The sequence below is a fragment of the Dunckerocampus dactyliophorus genome, chromosome 5 (genome assembly GCF_027744805.1).
Source record: "Dunckerocampus dactyliophorus isolate RoL2022-P2 chromosome 5, RoL_Ddac_1.1, whole genome shotgun sequence".
NCBI classification, from domain to species: Eukaryota; Metazoa; Chordata; class Actinopteri; order Syngnathiformes; family Syngnathidae; genus Dunckerocampus; species Dunckerocampus dactyliophorus.
In genome coordinates, this window is record NC_072823.1 from 6,110,514 (window position 1) to 6,133,892 (window position 23,379).

Below are 23,379 nucleotides of genomic sequence, written 5' to 3' on the forward strand. Positions count from 1 at the left end.
AGTTGTGGGCTATGTTTATTTTCATGAATCTGTTTGTTATGGTTTTGTTTTGTTCATATTGTAACATTGTTATATTTTGTTTAAAAACTCCTAAGGGGGCAAAATAGTAATTTGTATTTTTTTTATTTAACACTTTCAACTTTATTTTGTGAAATTAAATTCAAATAAATCTGCTGATAAAACTAATTTTCAATAAAATTTAATTAAAAAAGGAAAAAAAATGGAAACTAAAATAATATACAAAATAAATAACAAGTAATTAAACACAAAATCATTCAATGAGCTTGAAAATGTTCAAAGTAAAAAGTATCGGTATCGGATTGATACCAAAATTCGCAGTATCGCCCACCCCTTCTTGTCACCTGTACAGGGTGGCACGGCCCTTTTTCAAAGCCTCCCTTAGCCTCTTGGCCCCCCTCCCTCCTGTTTCCAAATGCTCTCCTTTGAAGCGATGATGCCCCATCTGTCATATATGAGCAAAGGGAGACCACGCTCTGCTCCTCTCAATTACTGAATTCTCCTCATGCCAGCTCCGGTGGGACAGGAGGAGGAGCAGGTGGGTGGAAGTCAGTGCGATCAATCAACATGAAATATTCAGCTTTGAATATACACATCATTTACTCCACTACTACTAGTGCTGCTGCTGCCCTTGTTAGAACGGTCGTGGCAACCCACAAATAAGAGTTCGGTAACTCACGGGGTCGTGTGTGATATGATTTATTGCTTCAAGTTCTTCTTTTCTGAGGCCGTTTACATCTGCGACAGCGATGAGGGGAAGTAAGGCACGGACATGAGAGTGTATCATCACAGCCTCATTCTCATTATGCTCACAATAGCGCCCATGACAAAGCTGGGGTTTGGCAGCTTCTCCCCCCACCCACCCTCCGACGGACACACTTGTTTGAACAGGGCACATGATTTGAATAGCATTTGAACTTTTTGGCACCTCGCTGAGTCGGATTTTCTCTCAGTAGAAATGCCTAAGCTGTTTAGACGTTCAGCAAAGTTATTGTGCACTTCTGAGGAGAGCGGGGGTCTCCGATTTTCATCACTATTTTGACAAAAAGAAAGGAGAGGTGAGCTATTTGTGTTTTTTTTTTTATGTGACTGGTAACATTCAGCATCCACTCCAACAGTGCGGTCGTCGTCTTTATGTTGTTTTGTGGTCATTTGTCATTAAATAGAGCAGGGGTGCCCACACTTTTTCAGCCTGCGAGCTACTTTTAAAAAGTCCCAAAGATTTATGGCCTACTATAAACATAGAGTATATATATTTAGTATATTTATAAATATGAGTATTTGTGTACAGTGCATATCAGGGGCGCCCACACTTTGTCAGCATGCAAGTTTCATTAAGCCGAGGTCACACCCGGACGTACGATTTTTTGGCCGTGTGATTTTTGCCATTCCCGAAATCGCTGTGTGTTTTTTTTTTGTTTGTTCGTGGAGAACATAGTCGTGGTGCCCACGAAGGAGTAAGATCTCGACACGCATGGAGGACGTACAAAATATCTGAACGCGCGTTGGCTGCGATAATCACGTTGGCCGTAGGGATGACGCACGAAAACGTACAAAGTGCGTAAGTTTGTCTTGCAACTCGAAAAAAACATAAGTGCCCGTAGAGTTTGTTTGACATGACAAAAAACATGCGCGGCCGGTCTGCGGCTCGAAAACCAGCACATCACACGACCCGTTGTGACCTAGGCTTTGAGTCAAAATGATCTACCTCTTACTTTAACATATAGTATATCAAATCTAACCGGTAAACTTTGAAACTATTATACTAAATACTTGGGATGCCGATATGTCCAACTCTCAATTTCCGATTCTGATATCAACCGATACCAATGTGTGTAACATCACATATTTCCTGTCGTGGAATTAGTAGATACAGTATCTGTTGTGAAGCTAATGGATACAGCATCATCAAGTAGCTTCTTGAGGTGGCCGTAAACAACATCGAACAACTGTAAGCAAACATCTGAGAAATACTTGCGATTGGGCATGGCAAGGCGTGGCTCGGCGAACTCCACAAGTTTGGTGAATCTAGCATCTTGCAAAATAGAAATTGGCTGGTTATCCAGTGCGATACACTCCATGATTTTCCGATTGATAGCTTGGGAATTGGAAGTAATGAAGGAAGAAGTCTTGGTTCCGCCCCGCATAACCAACGCTTTACAGCCATTGCAAATCGCAAGTTTAATATCCGCAGGAGACACCAAAGGCATAACGGTAGTCAGGAGCGAGCTAGCTTGTTACTGCAGCCACCCACGGTTGTTTACACGCTACAGACGCGGTTTGATGAGGTCATCATCTGCGCGCTGGAAAATACAGGAGCCCATAGGCCTATACACAGCATTCTTTTAAATCGGTTTTCATTATAGGGAAAAAACCCAATACAGATATTACATTTTTATGCCAATATCAGTGAGCCGATATTATCGGACATCCCTACTAAATACCAATGATTACTATTTGACATTCACAGTTTCAAATAGTTATGTAGCGTACATTATACATACAGTTAATGTACTACATCCAGGTAGCATTTGCTAGCATTTGGGCACATTTTCTATTTCATCATGAGGTAATAGTTTCACAAACTAAAGTGTAGAAAACACACATTTCTATAGTAGGGTTCAGGACACAAAGCCGAGCCATCAAACAATAGCCGCTACAAGTGAATGGATAACATTTGTTATAGGCATTTTACCGCTGCGTTAGTTCATCCGTAATCAGAATAATAAAGCTGAAAGTTGCATTTCCATGTGTCGCTTCTGTGACGTCTGTTCACCACTTACTTTGCGGCTGAGGAAAGCAAGTGCGAATCAGGAGGGGAGTCAGCTGTCTCGTGTCATATGAAAGTAACGTTTGTGACGTGGGCGACACATGCGATCGACCCGCAGTGCCGGTAGATCGCGATCTACGTAATGGGCACCCCTGAAATAGAAGCATAATAGCTGAATGGAACCGGAATAAACACACTAAGAGTTGAAGCAACGTGAGCTACTGGTAGCTCACAAGCTACCTGTTGGAGATCCCCTGTCCTAACCTTTTCTCGCCACACCAACTCTTCAGGAAACTTGTCATCTCACAAACGCCTGCTTTGTGGTAATAATGTCTTTAGGATTTTGCCTCCGGGAGCACCATGGCCCTAAGTATTTGATCTATGAGGCAATACAGTGAAAAGCATAGCCCCATGATATGAGAACACAACAGTGAATAATTAATAACCTTGCTCCCAATTCCAGGAAAACAATAGCATATTGTCGGAGCGCTGCACTCATTTAAGTAGAGGCGCAAAGAAGCAGTAAAGAACTTTGGCAACGTCTTTTTAAGTATATTAGTTTTCCTTTTCACCGCGCCATCTTTGCAATCTTTTTTCCAGTCACACCGTGGTTTAAATACAGACGTGCGAGTGCTGCACGCTGTCGGCTGCAACGTGTTTGCATTTGAGACTAATCAGAAGCTATTAGATGCCCCCTTTCTCACCTGCTGGCACGGTGTGAGGTGGAAGTGCACACGCAGGAAGCTATTTTCCACAGGCCTCCTCTCCTTGGCTGTCAGCTTCCATTAAGGCGGAAGGTGTCATATCTGTAACACAGCTGAGTGCAGATGGCAGAGAGGAGGGGATGGCTCGCCGATTTAAACAATGATTAATGAACAGAGATGGAAAACAAATTACATCGGACTATTGGAGGCAGGGAATTGTTTTTATGAAAATGTTAATTGTTTCTGCCAGGCTGATACCCGGAGAAGGGGGAGGGTGAAGCGAGGGCAAATCAGTCCGTGCAACCAGGGGGCTACTGATAGGGGCGTCTACAGCCCCCCCGGCTCAGTCTATTGGCGCTTCTCAGCATGCAATGTTTAATACAGTACACTGGCTTGAAAACCGCTAATGTGCCATAACTTTCAAGGTTTGGCTTTTTTACGACAAACCCCACCAAGAATTGTCGCCCACCACTGCACCAATTAGCGTTACCTCTAATAATAAGTGGTTGTAAGTGATGGGAGAAGGCGCCCCTGTTCTAGTTGTAATTATTGCAGGCGGGTGCAGCTGCACTACTTAGGGAGATGATGATAATTATTTTTCTTTTTTTTTATTTCCACTGCGGGTTGATTTTTTAAGAGCATCATACACTCATCAGAGTAATCAGGAGAGAGTGATTAGTGAAAATCCACGAGGCTAACAGCTGCCACATTAAACACTTGCCTCTGTTGCCAACACACAGAGCTGCTACACGTCGGACACAGAACGACAAGGCACTTCACCTTCGTGTGTTTGTTAGAAAGTCAAGGCCACGGACACACACACACACACACACACACACACTCTCAATTAGAATAAACAGAGCTCCTCCTGAAAGGCAGCAAGGTCGAGCTGCGGTGGAGTACAGGAAGCAAAAGTTTGATAGGCCACTGGAGGTGTGAAATGGAGATAGCTGCCGTTCAGCGACCTTGCTGTCGAACCCTCACCCCCCCTCCAAAAAGCATATTTTTTACATCACTCGTAGTGTAGTGCTTAGCACAGCTGACTTTTGCATTGATTCCTGCTTTGTGACAATGGGTGGGCCGTCCCACCGAATCAGTGCCATTTGCCTTTTTTTCAACTCTAAATCTGATAAGACATACACTACCAGTCAAACGTTTGGACGGGCTTTTTCACTCAATAGCATGAGGAAGTGTGTTCAAACTTGTACTTGTACTCAAAATGTGCTTTAGCCCACATCAGGCAACTTTATTTCATTTTTGAATAAGTTTTCTAAGCCAAGATGACTTATTTATGTAACAGGACTGAGTTTTTCTCACGGAATTAGCTATTTACATTAAATATAGCCAGGGCATTTATACTTAGTGCTGTCGAAAGATTCAAAAAGGAGAGATTAATTAATTTTGATCTGCAATTAATTAAGCTCATATTCCTCTTTTCTAAACAAAAATTGATGAGAAAAGCCTATAAGAATGTTTAAAAATGGATTTTAGAAAAAGGCAACTCACATACAGAAAGAGTAGAGATTAAAAATGAGATTAACCTGATTAAAAAAATAACACACTTAATCAAGATCAAGAGAGTTTTATTGTCATGTGCATAGTCAATCACAATAATGCTTTAATTTGACACCCCTATTTGTGCTGTCAAAAGAGGAAAGATTGAGAGATGAATTAACTATGATTTGTAATTAATTGATCTAATGAATCTCTTTTTTTAATCTCACGTAAAATAAATTGCCCTAAAAAAGCCCTAAATTCATTGTGGCAGATCAAACTATTGACATATAACAAACAAAATAAAGTTAGGGGTTAAAAATTAGATTAATGTGATTAAAAAACAGACTAATTGTGACTGTAATTAATTAATCGCAATAAATGCTTTAATTAGACACCCTATTTATAGCATGCTGATAGCACGTTGACACAAAGGACATGACAGTGATTCAACAGATATTGTACTGAAAAAGAAATATCTTTATAAACATAACTAACAGAACAGTGCTGAGATTTTATGATGCAACTTCCTGCAGATTATTCCACATTTTTCAGAGGGGCTAATGTGTTAGGCTAAAAGACTACTCGGGGACAAAGTGTGAATTTGAGCTTTTTTTTTTTACGAAAATAACTTTAAAATTGAGCTGGGATCAGGCGTAACACACACATGTAAAAAATAACATTTGTGAAGGATTTCAATTATCATAAAAGTCTAATTTGAGGAATGCAGGACAGGCAAAAAATGTGCTTTTTCCAATCAGATCGATGTGCAGGGCACTTTGCTTGATATGCAAATATTGCACAGTTAATTTTATTTCCCGGGGATGCAAATGGCACTGATTTGATGATTCGCTGTCAACATGAGTGTGAATGGAATAGTCTGAGCATCATCTGGAAGAGGCGCCAGTTTTTAGACCCTGAACAAGATAAGCTACATAAAAAAAGTATGGATGTTGCACCGCGGCGGTGTCCGAGGTGCGTTGTGCTGCTAAACTCGGGGGCTAATTCTCTTAGCCCAGATGTTGCCTGAGCACAGTCCTGGGATCCCACTGGGTTGATGAGCTCAATCAGTGAAATGATGAAAAGATGATTTTGTCCCTGTAATTACAGTGTATAAACTACTTAGCTAGGATTGCAAAGGAAGTCATTTTCTAATTACGTCGGTACCCCGTTGTCTAATGGTGGATGTTTTGTTGTTTTTGAAAAAGAGAGACGGGGTGGATTGGAGAGAAAGAATATGCATTTAAGTGTGTGTTTGTGTGTGTGTGTGTGTTGCTGTGGCAAAAAAAGACCATCACGAAAGCAAAATGGCTGCCAAATGAGGGCTCATTGAATTATCGGCCCAGTTAATGTGCCTTGGATTATACTCTTTGTTTGTCATTTTTTTCCTGTAGATGCCATAGCTTAATGAGATACTGTAAGTGGCATTACCCGACTCCTGCTGTGGTTTTGTGATGACTCGTTTAATGTCTTTTGTTTTAGTGCCTCCGAGTGCTTTGGCAAGTGAAAGCCGACGCATCTCCAGTTTCCTCCATTTTCGCCATCTCGGTGCTGCTTTGCGAATATTGAGCGTCGCTGACATCATGCAAATGCAGTCAAAAGCACTCGCTGCGTTCAATGAAATGGTGATGGGAGTCTTACAGAGGCACTCCGGCTTTTCCTGCGCCGTGAGACAGGAAGTGGCACAAACCATGTCAGTGTGTTGTTGCCGACCCAAAAAGATCCCCATTCTTTTGAGATCTGTGTGAGTTCTGCAGGAGTTGGCAGCCATCCTGCAGGGGCCCAACCATCTGATGCGGGCCGGCATCATGTGGATTGGCTTGTCTTGCGCAAGGCATCCCCTACGCACGCCACACTGTTAACACAGCCAATCTTACGCCAAAAGCTTTGTTTGTGTCCAGGAAGAACAGGTGGCCTGTGCAAACACCAGCAACTGTTTACACATGAGTGATTTAAAATACATTCTATATACACATGCTTGACTGTGTGTGTGCGTGTGTGTGTGTGCATGTGCATGTGTGTGTGTGTGTCCTTGAATGCACAAAGACACTGTGTTTGATGAGGGAGTATTAAGGAGACAGTGTTTGTATTACTTTATGTGAGCACTATTGCAGGCATCCCTGGAAGCTCATGAATGCAACGCTTATACTGTATTTGACACACTGTTGCAAGGTTAGGACATTATGCATGCTTCACTTTGTCTTTAGTCATTCATAACGGTCGCTTTTAAGGGAATGCAACACTTTCAAACATAAATGCAGCTGCTCACTGCTATATGCAATTAGATTGGATCCAGTTCTTTCAGTCTCGTCTTACAACAAACTTACTCAAATGCAAAACTGTGCAAAACAACCCAAACTGTCCACTGTCATCCGGGAGAAACTCAGAGTAGAACAGCTGCTCCTCCGCATTGAGAGGAGATCGATGAGGTGTCTCCGGCATCTGGTCAGGATCCCTCCCAGACGCCTCCTTGGGGCGGTGTTCGGGGGACATCCGACCAGTAGGAGACCTCGGGGAAGACCCAGGACACGTTAGAGAGACTACAGTATGTCTCTCAGCCGGCCTGGGAACGCCTTGGGATCTGCCGGGAGGAGCTGGATAAAGGACGGGGAAGTCTGGGCTTCCCTGCTTAGGGTGCTGCCCCCGCGACCCGACCTCGGATAAGCGGAAGAAGATGGATGGACGGATGGACAACCCAAAGGTCCTTTGCATTTAACTACCTCACTCTCAAACGACTGCATGTACAGTAGATTCCCACTTTTCACGGGGGTGACACTCCGGGGCCACCAGCAAATGGCGAAAAACCGTGAGTAATTCCACATTTAAAAATAAAAATATGCCCATAAAAATGGACGCAAGGGTCGCTCCTTCAAACCCCCCTGCTAGCTTCACGGTGACATTCTTGTCAGATTTTGGTGTGACAGTTGTAATTATTAAATGGGATTCTGCTCTAGAACCCTCCCCTTCTCTCTTCAATTACCATTGTTCACTCGTGACTCAAACCTGATTTCAACGGATTTCAAGTATAAAATGAATGTGACACTAAAAGCCCAAAGTGAAGCCCGTGGCTCATTTGTCATTAAATAAAATAGAAAAAAATCAAAAATACTACTAATAAAATAAAATAAATGCAATATAATCTTGCATAGGTTTGCGGCCAAGACCAGGGATCTCGAGCTCAAAAAGGTTGCGCTACAGGCTGGCAGGCTGGAGAAGGCGTTTCTCCAAGCCAGGTCTACATAATCCGCACTGCTTGCCTGTTGTCATTCCAGTAACGACTTCCAATCAAATATAAACTTGTGTCCACCTCGCTGCAAGTTTTAAGGCCGGATTGACTGTCGAAGCTCGTGCTTCTGTAGTGAAACAAACTTTTTTTGCATTTCGCACTACACAACTGTGGCACATTCCAGGGCCGCTGAATGGCTTTCCAACAGTCGTACATGTATGCTGTATGTTTTATCTGTATTATCACGTATTTAGGAATTACTAGCGATTTATGGTCGGAGAAAACAAAGAAAAGTGAAAAAAAAGGGCAGTGAATGCTGAATGGCCAATGTGCGGGGAGCCACGGTTTGTGACTGAAGGGCCACAGACATTTTTTAATAGCGGCAAAAGCATCAATTCATCGCATCCTCAACAAATGTGTGTACATTCCTTTATGAGTTCTTTAGCTATTACTCACAAGGAGCTAGTTTGTCAGTGCTGTGTGTGCTCTTTCTGTGCTCCTGCAGTAATGAATGGCGCTGGTTAGACTATTCTATCTCCGTCAGGCATTTGGGGGGTCCTACAGAGAAGCTCCTATAGGCTTTCATTAATCTGGTTGTCAGAAAGTATATGGGTGCTATCTTTTGTCCGGGTCAGGCTGGGCAGCTGTGTTACTACTGCCCTCAGCACCCTGACAGGACAGTCCACAGTGTGGCTGGATGGCTGATTTGCTGCGTGTGTGAAGTGGGGTATGATACATGGCAGCCTGCGTATGAGTTGTCTTTGTAATTCTTGATAAAACAGTTGTTAAATAATGGCAGGGAAGGCGGACACAGTGAGCTTTTTTTCTCAAATGAAGTTGTTGAGTTTGCAGCATCAACGCGTATAGCACCTGTACCACAAATGATATGATAAGAACAAGAAGGTTCTTTGATGAGTCCCACGAGGGAAATCTCGTTTACACTGTTGATTTTTATATAGAACACTCCCATACACATACTGTACATTAAGTGAGCGGGCCAGGATAAAAAATGTACAGTGTAAAATAATTAACCCAGGGGTGTCCAAACTTTTTCCATTGAGGGTCACGTAGTGAAAAAGGAAATGCAGATATGCGAAGAAGTTATATTTCAAGAAAATGATATAGATGAAAAAGCCTATTATTAGTATCAACTTCAGTCTTTGCTCTTTTTTTTCCCATTTTTGCTGTGTTTGTTCGAATTTTCAAATATTTCAAGTTTATTTGTCAATAATCTTCATACATTTGTTTCTGTCATATTCTGACTTTATTCAAATAATATTTTGACTTTGTTTCCATAATATTATAACTTTTCCCTCAACCTAATTTTCCAAAAATGACAACTTTATTTTATTTGGTTTCTCTCTCATAATATTATGACTTTTGAAAAATAACTTTCTTTAACATTTCAACTCTAAAATCACATTATTTTTCCTCATAATATGATGAGTTTATTCTTGTAAAATTTTGACTTTTTTCCCTGTTAGAAGACCATTTTTTTCTCTTAATATTTTCACTTTATTGTTGTGAAATAACAGCTTTTTTTATCGATTTCTCCTGTTGTTTTTAACAATGAAAAAAACAGATAAATAAACTGATAAATGATAAAACAATTTCAACTTTCTTCATGTACATTTTCTTTTCATAATTATGACTTTATTCCCGTAATATTTTGACTTTATTTTCATAACATTATAACTTTTTCTGCAACCAAATTTTCCCCAAATTCCAACGTTATATGTTGTTTGTTTCTCATAATATTACAACTTAAAAAAATAACATTTATTTAATATTTCAACTTTAGGCAGCTAAAATAATATTATTTATCCTCATAACATTACCATGTTCTTATAATTTAAAAAAATTGTATCATATCTATTTATTTTATTTTTTTTTATATTTCAATTCTATGCTACTACATTATTTTTCCACATAATACGACGAGTTCATGCACTTACAACATTTTTATTTTAATATTTTGAATTGATTCTTGAATTGATTATTTTTGCTGTTGTTGATTTTTATTTCATTTATTTATTTATTTTTAGTTTTCTTGTTAAACTCTATTTTTAGAATGTGCCGCGGTCCAATAAAAAAACAGCCGCGATCCGCAAATGGCCACCGGGCCGCACTTTAGACGACCCTAAGCTTCTTCTGAAATGTTACCAATACATTTAGAATAGTTACATAGGTTCAACTTTTTAAAAAGAGTACTGTACTAGTACTGTACTAGGCAAAAGCCACAGATACCTTATGTGTTAGAATGACTTCTTTCACAGCAGCCATTTTTGTCAGATGGTAAAACCATACATAGTTTGGCTGACAGCAACATAAATTAGGGTTCCATTCCATTTAGGTTTAAGAGAGGTAGGTTCCTACAACTTGACATTGTTTTGCAGTAATTCTATAGTCTTTGACTTCATGGTGTGTATTTTTAGATAACAACTAACTGCAGTGAATGCGATACAAATACAGGGACGTATGCGACAAATACAAATGTGTAAGGTGACACTTTAGTCCGGGGTGTCCAAACCGTTTTCCACCGAAGGCCGCATACTGAAAAATCAGAGGACACAAGGGGGTCACATTGAGATTCTTATATGTGTTTTTTATTTTGTAAAAAGGCTGAGAAATGTGAAATATATACACTATTTAAAAGCAAACCTTTGTGTTATTGGGGGGTATTCTGCGAAAGTGGCTCAACCAACGTAGGCTTTTTGAATTATAATAAAATAAAAACACAGGCAACTGTTGAAGCCGTAGCCCACGCCAAGCTAAAACTTCCTGTCCATCCCGCCATTGGAATCCCCTAGTGAACAAAATTATAGCAACATTCTTATTCATTTCTTATTTTCTGCTATTATATCTACTAGATATCCGTGTAAAGGTGACGATGGGGTGTTAGTTCATGTCTAGAGGGCTCTAACAATGTTAAAAAACGTATTTAGAAGGCCGTAAACAAGTTTTCTATGCTCCATCCATCTTCTATGCCGCTTATCCTCACTAGGGTCGCGGGAATGCTGGAGCCGATCCCAGCTGACTTCGGCCGAGAGGCGGGGCACACCCTGGACTGGTCGCCAGCCAATCGTAGGCCACATATAGACGAACAACCATTCACTAAGTAACCAAGCATGCATGTTTTTGGAATGTGGGAGGGGAGTACCCAGAGAAAACCCCCGCACGCTTGGGGAGAACATGCAAACTCCACACAGAGATGCCCAATGCCGATTTAAACCCAGATCTTCCATATCTCCTGACTGTGTAGCCAACATGCTAACCACTAGGCCACCGTGCAGCCCTGGTTTTCTATGCTCTAACTACGAAAATATTTCAGTTATAAATAAGGAATCCTACTTAGCGGAAATTCACTTATCACAGTCGGTTCTGGAACCAATTCATCGGGATAAAAAAATGATGTCATCACTGAAGTTGCGTAATTGGCCGTGATGCAAACCTGACGTTTTCAAAAACTCCCACTCAGTGTTCATAAGAAATGTATGACATCATTGCATGTTTTTAAACCTTATTTGACAACAAAACATGAAGTTATGAAGTTGTGTGCAGCGGTACACGTGCCTCATATTGCCTTAATAAAAAAATCATTGATGACATTTCCTGGGCTCCATGTACTGTAAGTGCACTGATTTGAAAGATAATGTATACGTCATTGTACATCTAATATCGCACCATATTGAAGCGTATTATAAAAGAAGCGTTATAATACGCTGGGGTACAGTGTGTGTGTGTGCGGTGCCATCTACTGTACAGAGTTGTAACCACAAGCTACACGACAGTCCCATTATAATGTGTTTATGAGCAAATATGTATACATTATATACTGTATATATCCAAATGGAATAGTGGCTTAACATGATGGAGACAGTCATGCATACTCCGTATTTTAACCAACATTTATTAATACAATATTCATTTCCTGCAGGCGTAATGATCATGTGTCCTAAATTGTAACATATTTGCCACAGCAAATCCGCTTCACAGAAACATGATTACATTGCCAGATTTTGTGTCACCAAGTCACAAAATGGCTTGATTGACTTGAGCATGATTTTCCCGGGCTGACTATTTGTCTTCCCCAAAAAAATAATAATTGCTTTTCTTCATAAAGCTTTAATTTCTATGCATCATTTGCATTCTGCCGTTTACAGAAGCAGTTTGCGGTGCATGTTGTGTTCTGCTCCACCAACCAAGCAAATTATTAATGCCTTGCATCTGCTGGTAAAAAAAAAAAAGAAATATGCACTTCTGATCTATAAATTTTATTCATGTGCTTCAGTGGTGTCACCTCAGTATGGATTTACAATACCGTCCATCCATCCTAGCTGACAATATACCGCAGCAACAAAGTTAAAAGATTACATCTCCACTTGCTTGTTGATTAAATAGCTTACAAATTCCTTTGGCTGACAGCAGTAAAAATAAATGCGGCAATTTTTGATACGCTTAGAACTGAAGTAATCTGGATTGTGCAGCTCCCGTAGCTGGTTTAAATTTGTGTTACATTTCTTTTCCCTTTATTGCCTCGCATGTAATCGCACCTGCTCCTTGTTCGTCAATGCGCCGCCATGCCTGAGAGGTGCTGCTGTGAGATGATGTTTAATAGCGTTCAAGCGCTCTGTGGATCTGCTCCAAAAAGAGCCTAATGCACACTGACAGAAGGAAAACACCTGATGGCTGCTACACACACATTCTTGCATTTCCACACACACAGGTGAAGATTCTGTGCTGCAATGCTTAGTTAATCGGGTGAGGACCACTTTTGGAAAGATGAATTATTTGCTAATATCATATTTCTCTGTGTCAGGTGTGATTTGGTGGGGGCTGCATATTGATTTCATCTCCGAGCAGAGACAGGTGCTTTTACGTACAGCATCTTCAAGTAGCGGGGCAGCGGATTGAACATGTTTGATTTCTGAAGGTGATTTTTGTGCGTCTATCACAGGGATGTCCAACGTTTTTTGTTTTTTTATTGGCTTGGGGCACATTCCAAATATATAATTTAACAAGAACCTCCAACCAAAAAATAATAGCAAAAGATTTTACAAGAATTTTTCAATTTAACAAGAATAAAGTCAAAATATTAAGAGAAAAATGTCGTAATTTAACAGGAAAAAGGAGCATTTAGGGGCATAAAGCTGAAACATTAAAGAAAAAAAAATATATATATATTTTTTTTCATATGCGAAAAAAAATCCCCAAATAAAGTTTTTATTTTGGAAAATTAGGTTTTGGGAAAAAGTTATAATATTATGGGAATAAAGTCAAAATATTATGAGAATAAAGTCTAATATTGCAAGAAGAAAATGTATAAAATTGTATAAAAGTAGTAGTAAGAACAACAACAGCAAAAATGAAAAAAACAGCTTTATTTTACAAGAATAAAGTCAAAATATTAAGAGAGAAAAGTCGTCCTCTAACGAGAAAAAAAGTTGCAATTGTCGCAGAATAAACTCGTAATATTTCAAAGTATAGTATAATACAGTTGAGATTTTTTTTTGAATTTGTATTATTATGAGAAATAAACACAACAAAATAAAGTTGTAATTTATTTCTAAGTTGTAGTGTGTTCATGTTATAGAAATATTGTTAAAATAATATAGAAATAAAGTCAAATATTATGAGAAAAAAATTACAAACATTATTTAAGAAGACAAATTGGGGAAAAAGAGCAAAAAACAAAGTTCATACAAACAATTTGTTTCTTCACCTATATGACAGATGCAATTTTTTCTTGAAATACAGTCATGGAAAAATGATTAGTCCATCCTTGTTTCTTCAATTTCTTGTTCATTTTAATGCCTGATACAACTAAAGGTATCTTTGTTTGGACAACAATGATAGCTCATAAAATAGCTCATAAGACTTCCATTTTTTGGCAGTACAATGCTATAGCTATTCATGTAAGAACTTAAGTGATGTTGGTCATTATCAAGAAAACCATGGAAGTTGCTCGATATCAGCTCTTAAATTCAACTCTTATGGGCTGTATTTGTTATCATCACTATACTTGTCCAAATAAATGTACCCTTAGTTGTACCAGGCATTAAAATGGATCCATAAACTGAAGAAACAAGGGTGGTCTAATCAGTTTTTCCAAGACTGTATATACTGTATAATAGGGGTGTCCAAAGTATGGCCTGGGGGCCTTTTTGCGGCCCACGGACGTTTTTTTGTTGCCTCAGGGCACATTCTACAAATACAATTTAACAAGAAAACAAACAAAAAAAAATACAACAAAAAAGCAAAAATGAAAAAATAAATAGAATAAAGAATAAAGTCAAAAGAAAAATTAAATAAATAAAAACCTAGAAAAAAAGTCATAATTACGAGAAGAAAATGCACATAAAGAAAGTTGAAATAGTTGGAAATAAATACAAAAACAGCTGTAATTTATGGCAATAATGTCAAGATATTACGCGAAAAAAGTCATTCTAACGATAAAAAAGTTTCATGAGCAATTGTATGAGAATAAACTCCTAATATTGTGTGGAAAAATAATGTCATTTTAGCAGCACAGAGTTGAAATATTAAACAAAAAAGATGATATTTTATTAAAAGTTATTTTATGGGAATAAAGTAAAAATATTATGGGAATAAAGTCGTAATACCAAAAGAACATTTACAAAGATTATTTAGGAAGAAAGTTGAAATATTTGGAAAATGAAGAAAACAAAAACAGCAAAAATGGGGGAAAAAAAATTCTAAGACCAAAGTTCACACTAATGAACTTTTTCACCAAAGGCACAAAGCTGAGATCAATTTGTTTCTTGAAGTTATAAGTTGTTGTTTTTTTAATTAAACATCAAAGTGACCCTGGCATCCTTTCCTTTTTAAGTATGTATCCCCGGTCTATCAGAATGGATGGATGGATGGATGGATGGATGGATGGATGGATGGGCGGGCGGACGGACAGACGGACAGATAGATAGATAGATACTTATTCATCTCCAAAAGAGATGGTGGGGGTTGCACTCTTTTTACAGGCCGTGTGAAAGAGCATCTGTGAATTGCCTATTAAAGCAATCATAAATGCAGCCGTGCCACGTTTTCATGACAAAAAGCCAGCCGAACTTGAGTTTGATCGATATTATTGATTGGGGTGCAGACTTCAGATTGGATGTACTTTAGCACATTGCGTGTCCAAGGCTGCAGTCTTGTAGCAATGTTAATAGAGGCTTCTGCAATAATAGTCGGCATTACTGTAATCCTTGAGGTTGTCTCTAAATACACACACACACACACACACACCTGTGCTCTTGATTTGAAGGACTATAAGGTTAAGTAACATGAGGCACATTCCTCTTTGTTCCTGCCAGATATGATTAGATGAGGTCGGTATGGTTACATAGATTGCTGATCAATATTTGGGTGCAGTCATGCTGCTCATTTGGCCCAGTGTTCTTCCCCTTTAACAGTGTGGTTTTGTGTACATCATTTTCATGAGTGACTGAGGTTGCAGCCCAGGATGATGTAAGCCTGTGTTAATTCAGCACGGACAGTGAAGGCTTTGTTCTGTGCCCTTTGGTGCAGCGCAGGGGCTTGCTTATGTGACCCCTACCATTGTGGCACCATGTGAATTTGAGGCTTTGTTTTGCAGCTATGAATTAAATAATAGTGCCGGGGAGGAAAAAAATTAGCTTTTAATTTGAATACTTTCCCCCTTAAACTGAGCTTGCATTTTTTGCATCATTAAGTTGTTTATTTTTGTTGCTACTCCTGCGCGTCCGCTTTAACTCTTGTACTTTAATCTTTCTTTTTCTAAGTGTTTCGGTTATTTGTGAAATGCAAAAAAGAGGCGCTAAGTAGAAGAGGCCAGACTTTGAAGTTTGAGCTGGTGTGGTATATTGTATGTCAGTGCAAAATAAGATCAAGACAAAGATTTCCATCTCACCCCTTGGTAGAGGTGATGCGTTTGATGAGTTCAGCTTTGTGGTCAGACTTAATCAGCAGTTTCGCAGTCTCCAACGTTAATGTACAACCACAGGTATACTTAACAGGATGAGAAGAGTCATAACCTACTTTGCTTTATTTCCTGACCTATTTGAAGTGCATCAGTGGCATTGTACATACAAGATGCAAATGCTATTTGCACAATAATTAGTCATCCTGCTGACGTCAAATGTATAGTGGCGGAAAGAATACACATCGTTTTTTTAGTGATTTTTGCTTGTGAATGCTCTCTTTGTTTTGCCAGAATTTGAATGCACTTAATGTTCCCTTTGTTCTCTCTTTAGGTCTGAGCTGCGACAAGCCGCGATTTCATCTGATCAGCATGAATCCACATCCTGTTTTAAACTGAATAAGTGCAAGCCAGCCAGCAAACAGTTCACTGCAGACCTTTCACACACCCCTGACCACTAGTCTGTAACTTCAGCCAGACACTGAAAGGACAGATTCATTAGGCCGCCCACCCGCCCAATTAGGAGCCAGATGGCGCTTCTGGCCAATCAAATCATGGATGCAAGAATTCTCAGCAGCATGAATGGCAGAGTTGAGCTCTCGCAGTTCTTGAGGGTTACCAATCAAAGCATTGTTACCCAGGTCAACGCCGTCCAGGATGACAATCGCAAGAACAGGAAGTATCCTTGCCCGTTGTGCGGAAAGCGATTCCGCTTTAACAGCATCCTTTCGCTTCACATGCGCACACACACCGGTGAAAAGCCCTTCAAGTGTCCCTACTGTGACCACCGGGCTGCGCAGAAGGGAAACCTGAAGATACACCTGCGGACCCACAAGCAAGGCATTCTGGGTAAAGGCCGTGGCCGCATTAGAGAGGAGAACAGGTTGCTTCATGAGCTTGAAGAAAGGGCCATACTAAGGGACAGGCAGATGCGAGCCAGTCATGTTGGCCCTCAGCAAACATCTGTAATAACCCAACATCAACAACCCCAACAGGCCCCGATACAAAACCCATTCCCCAATAGCCAACCAGTATCATCCACATCCCCTAAAGTCCCGATGATCCACGAAGAGCCCAACCAGCCTCCACCCGCCGGCTTCCGCTGCTCATTCTGCAAGGGCAAGTTCAGGAAGCAGCAGGAACTTGAACGCCACATCCGGATCCTGCACAAGCCCTACAAATGCACCTTGTGTGAGTTTGCTGCCTCACACGAGGAAGAGCTCATCGGTCATGTTGAGACGACACACATAACCACCGATTCGAGTTCAGGACAAAAGCCTGTGGCGGGGACCAATGACAAGGGGAAGCCTGTTGGTGAATTTCCCTGTGATGTTTGCGGCCAGACCTTCAGCCAAGCCTGGTTCCTCAAAGGTCACATGAGGAAACACAAGGACTCTTTTGAGCACTGCTGTCAAATTTGTGGCCGTCGCTTCAAAGAACCCTGGTTTCTCAAGAACCACATGAAGGTTCACCTCAATAAGCTGGCTTCTAAGGGTAATCTCCCGCCTGACCATGACAACTCCGTTAAAATGCGCCACCCAGCAGAAGATTATCAGAGTAGCCTTTACTCACAGTACATCTCCCGCATTCACAACAGGTTCCTCACTGCAGAGAGAGCTGACCAGACAGAATACAGCCAATTACTCGCCACGGCCGGTGTTGACTTGAAGGTTATTGAGATGTTAGGGAGAGGGGTTTCCTCTGGTCTTAGCCCTTCAACTGATGCAAAGAGCTCCTCTTTGTTGGGCTTAAATCAGCTTCACCCTCCCCTGAGCTCTGCCAATCTGGACTATCTGCAGAAGGTCATCTCCAGCAGAGAGGCAGTGAGCTACCCAGGCTGGCAGATCATGACACCAGGGCTGCAGGTTGAACCGCACATGTTCAACCCTAAAGATCAGCAACATCAGCACAGCTCCTCCTACCTGCCTGAGCGACGCCTCCCTGTGGACGACGGGAAAGCAGGTCTTGCTGACCAAGACGCCAACGCGGGGAGCCGGCCCAGCAGTAAAGGCAGCCTGAGTCATCACGGGCCAACCGACGTCACCCCAGAGATCGGGAACACCCACTCTCGAAGTGCCCTTGAACGTCGACCACGATCCTCTTCCCCAGCTTCAGCTATAGGTAACTTAGTTTATGAGAACCAACATCGTAATCTATTTTTTCGGTTAGTGTGACTAAAGAGAGCTATTTAGGCTACAAAAGGTTACAAAGAGAGACCCAGAAATGAAAAGCAAACTTTTCTTGGACGAAAACAGTATCCCACAGTATTTTCTAGATACAACTGTATCTAGAAGCACCTGAAGTAGGCCATAGCTGGTGTTTTCCTACATGTTTTTATGTTCTATTATTTATAGTGGACATGAAAAAAAATGGAAAATCATCTCTTGAACTTGTCAGTTTTTGTTCATGGTTACCCACACACATGCGGTTCTGTATTGTAATGCATTAGTTGCATCATCTTCATCATTTTATATAAAAACGTAGGAGCAAGTCCTCACGCCCAACCACACAGGACATTGGGTTTGGAGTTTTCATCTGTCCATCCACTTTCTATACCGCTTGTCCTCATTAGGGTCACCTGTGGACACTAAAAGGACATCTAATACCTGCAATCTAGACTTTTTTCCCCTTACGTTGTACCTTTACAAATATATTAAAGATCAGATTTGACACTGTCTTATCCAATATTAGTACGGCCTGAGCACCAGGCGATATCTGTGCGGAGGACCTATTGGAACTGAAACTATAATTATGATTATTATTCCGTTTTTGAGGGCATTAACGTGCATGGAAACTCACCAGTTCACAAGCGCGTCAAACTCCTGCCACCAGTTTTCCCGATGATCACCAAATTTGGTGAAGACCTCTGTCATGACAGGATGCACAAAAAAGTCTGAAGAACCCATGTTCACAAACAAACAGGAAGCTGGCCAATTTAGTTTGGATCTGCCATTTTGGCCCAAAACCAGGTGTCATATTTTGACCTACTCCTCCGAGGGACTTTGACCAAATGAGGCCAAACCAAAATCATGGATACTAGACACATGGGCGATGACAAATTACGAAGCATATTAGCGTATGTTATACGATGGGGCGGGGCATGACGAGAAACGTTGATCGTCAGTCTGACGTGTCAGATCTTGATCATAATTGGTGTGTATGAACAAAATGACACCCTGAAGCTAAGCGTTGGTCACTTCCTGAATTAGTCACAGCGCCACCCAGTGGCAGAAGCAGCTCTAATTATGGTTAGTGGTGTAGAATTGCGAGATATTGGTGACGTATCTGTAGGAAATATTAAAAACAGCTATTAGTATGAGGCGGCACAGTTCTCCAACCAGTATAGATATACATATTTTTACATGAATACCACTCAAACCTCAACATTAAAACCTCAAGTGCAGAACATTAATTTAACTACAAATTCAACGACAACGATGCAGATAAAAGTGGAGAGAGACGAATAACATGTAATAAATGTCCAAGGCAGATTTAAAGTGCAGATATGTTCACGTGATGCATGTCAAAGCCTGTAGGCCCTTACATCATATTTTAACGTCCCTGGCAAGTCCCCCAAATTCATGGAACACGAAGTACTGAATCACGTTAGCGTGCCTTTTTGCCTGATTCCTTTGTCTTCTCTTTGACAGGGTTGAAAAAAATAATCAAATGACTGCATCTCATAATGTGAAATATATGTTTTCATTTTTCAAACATTGTAGCAGCCAAGTGACGGCGGTGGTTTCATCTTTCTTCCATGCTTAGGAGAAGGTGGACATGGAATGCAGGGTCAGCAACAGCACCACCAAATTTACTGTCATCCACAAGGACTGCGTCTTCTTTTTAAAGATAAAGGCATCATAGGCATTGTCGGGATAATTAGTACCCTCTATTTTATATCTGTCATATCCCCACCCAATTGCCTACGGGGGCACAAGATGTTAATGCATGCCATCTGGTGTTTTTAATGATTTGATATATACCACCCAGTGATTTTTATGATTTGATCTACCACCTGGTATTTTTATTGATAGTCTTCTGTTCCACCTGGTGGTTTGGATGATTTGGCTCTCTGGGTAAATGCCATTCTTGTCATGGCATCCTGCTAACATGCTATCATGGGCCTAAATTACAGCCATAACAGTTAAGCGAAGAGAGGGCAAACTGAACCGTACTTTGCTGCCTTTTTTTTTTTCCAGCTTGTCGCTATGCTTTTTGTCTTCCACTCCAAGTTAAGCCCATGGAAGTCCGATGTGCTCTTGCAGGACTGGGCTTGATCCAGGCCGTACAGCAGAGATAAATGGATCAGGTCTAATCTCATTAGATGTTTGTTTACACATTGTGCGCACATACTGCGATCTGCATATTCTACATGTAAATGTTTGGCATGTCTCGTCCAAATCCACTTGTAGTTGAGCTTTAAGTAACAAGTTTAAGCGCTGTTTGTTTTCACCTCTCCCCAATCTCCAACAGCATATGCCAGGAGTGTCCAAAGTGCGCCCCTGGGGGCCATTTGCGGCCCACGGCTGTTTTTTTTATTGGCCCGCGGCACATTCTCGAAATATAATTTAACAGGAAAACTAACAAAAAAAAAAAAAAAGAAACAACAGCAACAATTTTGCAAGAATTTTACAAGAGTCTAAATATTAAGAGAAAAAAGTTCTGATCTAACAAGAAAAAGTCATAATTTGAGGAGAATAACGTTGTAATATTATGAGGAAAAATAATGTCATTTTAGGAGCATCAAGTTGAAATATTGAGTCATAATATGAGAAACAAAACTAAATATAGTTGTAAATTTTGGAAAAATAGGTTGGGGGGAAAAGTGTTAATATTACGAGAAAAAAATAAACAAAAAGAAAAGTGAGCAGTAAACAGCAGAGAAGGAAAAAACAGCTGTAGTTTTATGAGAATAAAGTCAAAGTATTAAGAGAAAAAAAGGCGTATTCTAACGTGAAAAAAAAGTTTCAATTTTACGAGAATAAACTTGTAATATTAAGAGGAAAAATAATGTCTTCTTAAAAGCATGGAGTTGAAATGTTAAAGAAAAATATGTTATTTTTTTAAGTTTTAAAAGTTTGAGAAACAAAACAAAATAAAGTTGAAATGTATTTGTAAGTTCTAGTTTATTGTTTTTGGAAAATATTGAAACCATTTCTGGAAAATTAGGTTGGGGAAAAAGTTTTAATGTTATGGAAATAAAGTCTTATTATCACAAGAAGAAAATTTACAAAAAGAAAGTTGAAAGATGGGGAAAAAGCAGAAATGAGAAATGAGAAATGAGAGAAAGTGAAAATATGAACGGAAAACAAGTCGGATTCTAACGAGAAAAGGTTTCAATATTTGGAGAATAAACTCGTAATATTATGAGGAAAAATAATATTTAATATTAAAATAATAAGTCGTAATATTAAGGAAAACAAACAAAGCAAAATTAAGTTGTAATTTATTTGTAACTTGCAGTTTATTAATATTATCAGAATAAACTCTAAATATTATGGAAATAAAGTCATAACGAGTACAATTTTCTCAAAGATTATTGAAGAAGAAAGAAAGAAAGAAGAAAACAAAATAGTGATGCATTTTCTTCTTGAAATATAAACTGTGTAACCTCTTAGCATACCTCCGTGTGTGGCCCTTTCATCTTTTCATTTTTCAGTACCGTATGTGGCCCTTGGTGGAAAAAGTCTGGACCCAGCCCTGGCATATGGCGTCACTTGCAAGAAAACCTTTTCGGATTTGAGAGCACACAGTTCTGGGATGGCACATTCAGCATCAGACTCTAATTTCAGTCAATATTAAGCATGGAAACTAATTCATTGTAAAGGTCAGGCGTCATTGCTTTAGTCAATGATGAATCCGGCAGGCTCCCCCCTCCCCACCCCGGCCTTGCCCTCTCCTCTCTGTTCTTAGTTCTGTGTAATGGTAGACTCACTCTGGGGGCTTAGCACCGCATTGTTTAGCTCTGACAATATATCCCTGAGACCTCTGCAGCTGCTCCCCGCGCTCACAATGACAGATTAATTAACACAATCACACACTGCTGGCCCGGGCTCAACACTCAGGTCTGCTGCAGGACAGATAGGTAAATCCTACACATATGGCCAACACGCACCACTTGATGAGGGTTTAATAACAGGGGGATAAGTTTTTCGGAGATGGAGTGGAGGGGGCGGGGGTTTTGTTACTGATCAAGTCTGCCTGTTTGGATGGTTGGACGTCGAGGAAGAGGAGGAGGGAGGAAGTGAGAAAGTGTTTTCTAATTCAGGAGAGCGGAGATGCTGAGAAAGAATTACCACTGCCAGATGTTCAGCTTGAGGAACATTGATTAGTCCAGAATTACTGGCTGCATTATTCATACTATAGCCTATGGTGGTCATGATGTTATTGATGTTCTCAATATGGATAGCAAATATAGTACAGTCACGGCTGTCAGGGAGAGAGACGGCTGCTTTGTTTGATACGTTCAGATACCGCACTGGATTTAGATTCTAAGCGACAAATAGCATCTTAAATTAGAAATCACTGTCTGCTTTCAATAGGAGGCAAATTGCTTCTCTCAATATCTGATCAGGGCAGATTTGAAAATGCACATAGGAGTAACGCTTAGGATGATCAACTAATGAAGGATGCATGCTTAAGGCTTGTGACCTACATTGGTCCAGCTTAGAGGAAAAAGATCCCAAACAAGCCTAAAATGCTCTGACACATAATAATTAAGTCGCCCATTTAGTTCTTTTAACCTCAAGGTCAATGAGCAGACACCATGTGATGATGTCTTCTCATACGTTCTCCCCTTAATTCAGGGGAGTCCAAACTGCGGCCCGGGGGCCGTTTGTGCCCGCGGCTGATTTTTGTATTGGCCCGTGGCACATTCTGTAAACAGAATTTAACAAGAACACAGCAAAAGTGGAAAAATCATCAGGAATTTTTCAAGAACAAAGTCAAAATATTAAGAGAAAAAAGTATAATTGTAAGACAATAACGGCGTAACATTATGAGGAAAATAATGTCATTTTACTGGCATAAAGGTTTGTTTTTTTTTAAGTCGTAATATGACGAGAAACAAACAAAACAACAAATAAAGTTGTATTTTTGGGGGGAAAATTAGGTTGTGGAAAAAGTTATAATGTTACAAGAATAAAGTAAAAATATTATGGGAATAAAGGAATAATCACAAGAAGAAAATTTCCAAGAAGAAAGTTGAGATGGTGGCAAAATGAAAAAGAAAACAACAGCAGAAACAGAAAAA

At 40.0% G+C, this 23,379-nt stretch overlaps 1 protein-coding gene across 3 annotated transcripts in view; it reads left to right on the forward strand.

Annotated features, from left to right (window-relative positions):
- Positions 1-23,379, forward strand: part of LOC129181621 (zinc finger protein 536-like) — a 49,795-nt gene that overhangs the window by 640 nt on the left and 25,776 nt on the right. For 2 of the 3 annotated variants that reach the window (XM_054777054.1, XM_054777056.1), the window contains exon 2: positions 16,462-18,248. In XM_054777054.1, coding sequence (XP_054633029.1) covers positions 16,658-18,248 — 1,591 coding nt within the window. In that variant the 5' untranslated portion in view covers positions 16,462-16,657. Of the gene's footprint in view, positions 1-1,019; positions 1,077-16,461; positions 18,249-23,379 lie in introns of those variants that run through there. The other variant, XM_054777055.1, reaches the window with a different exon arrangement.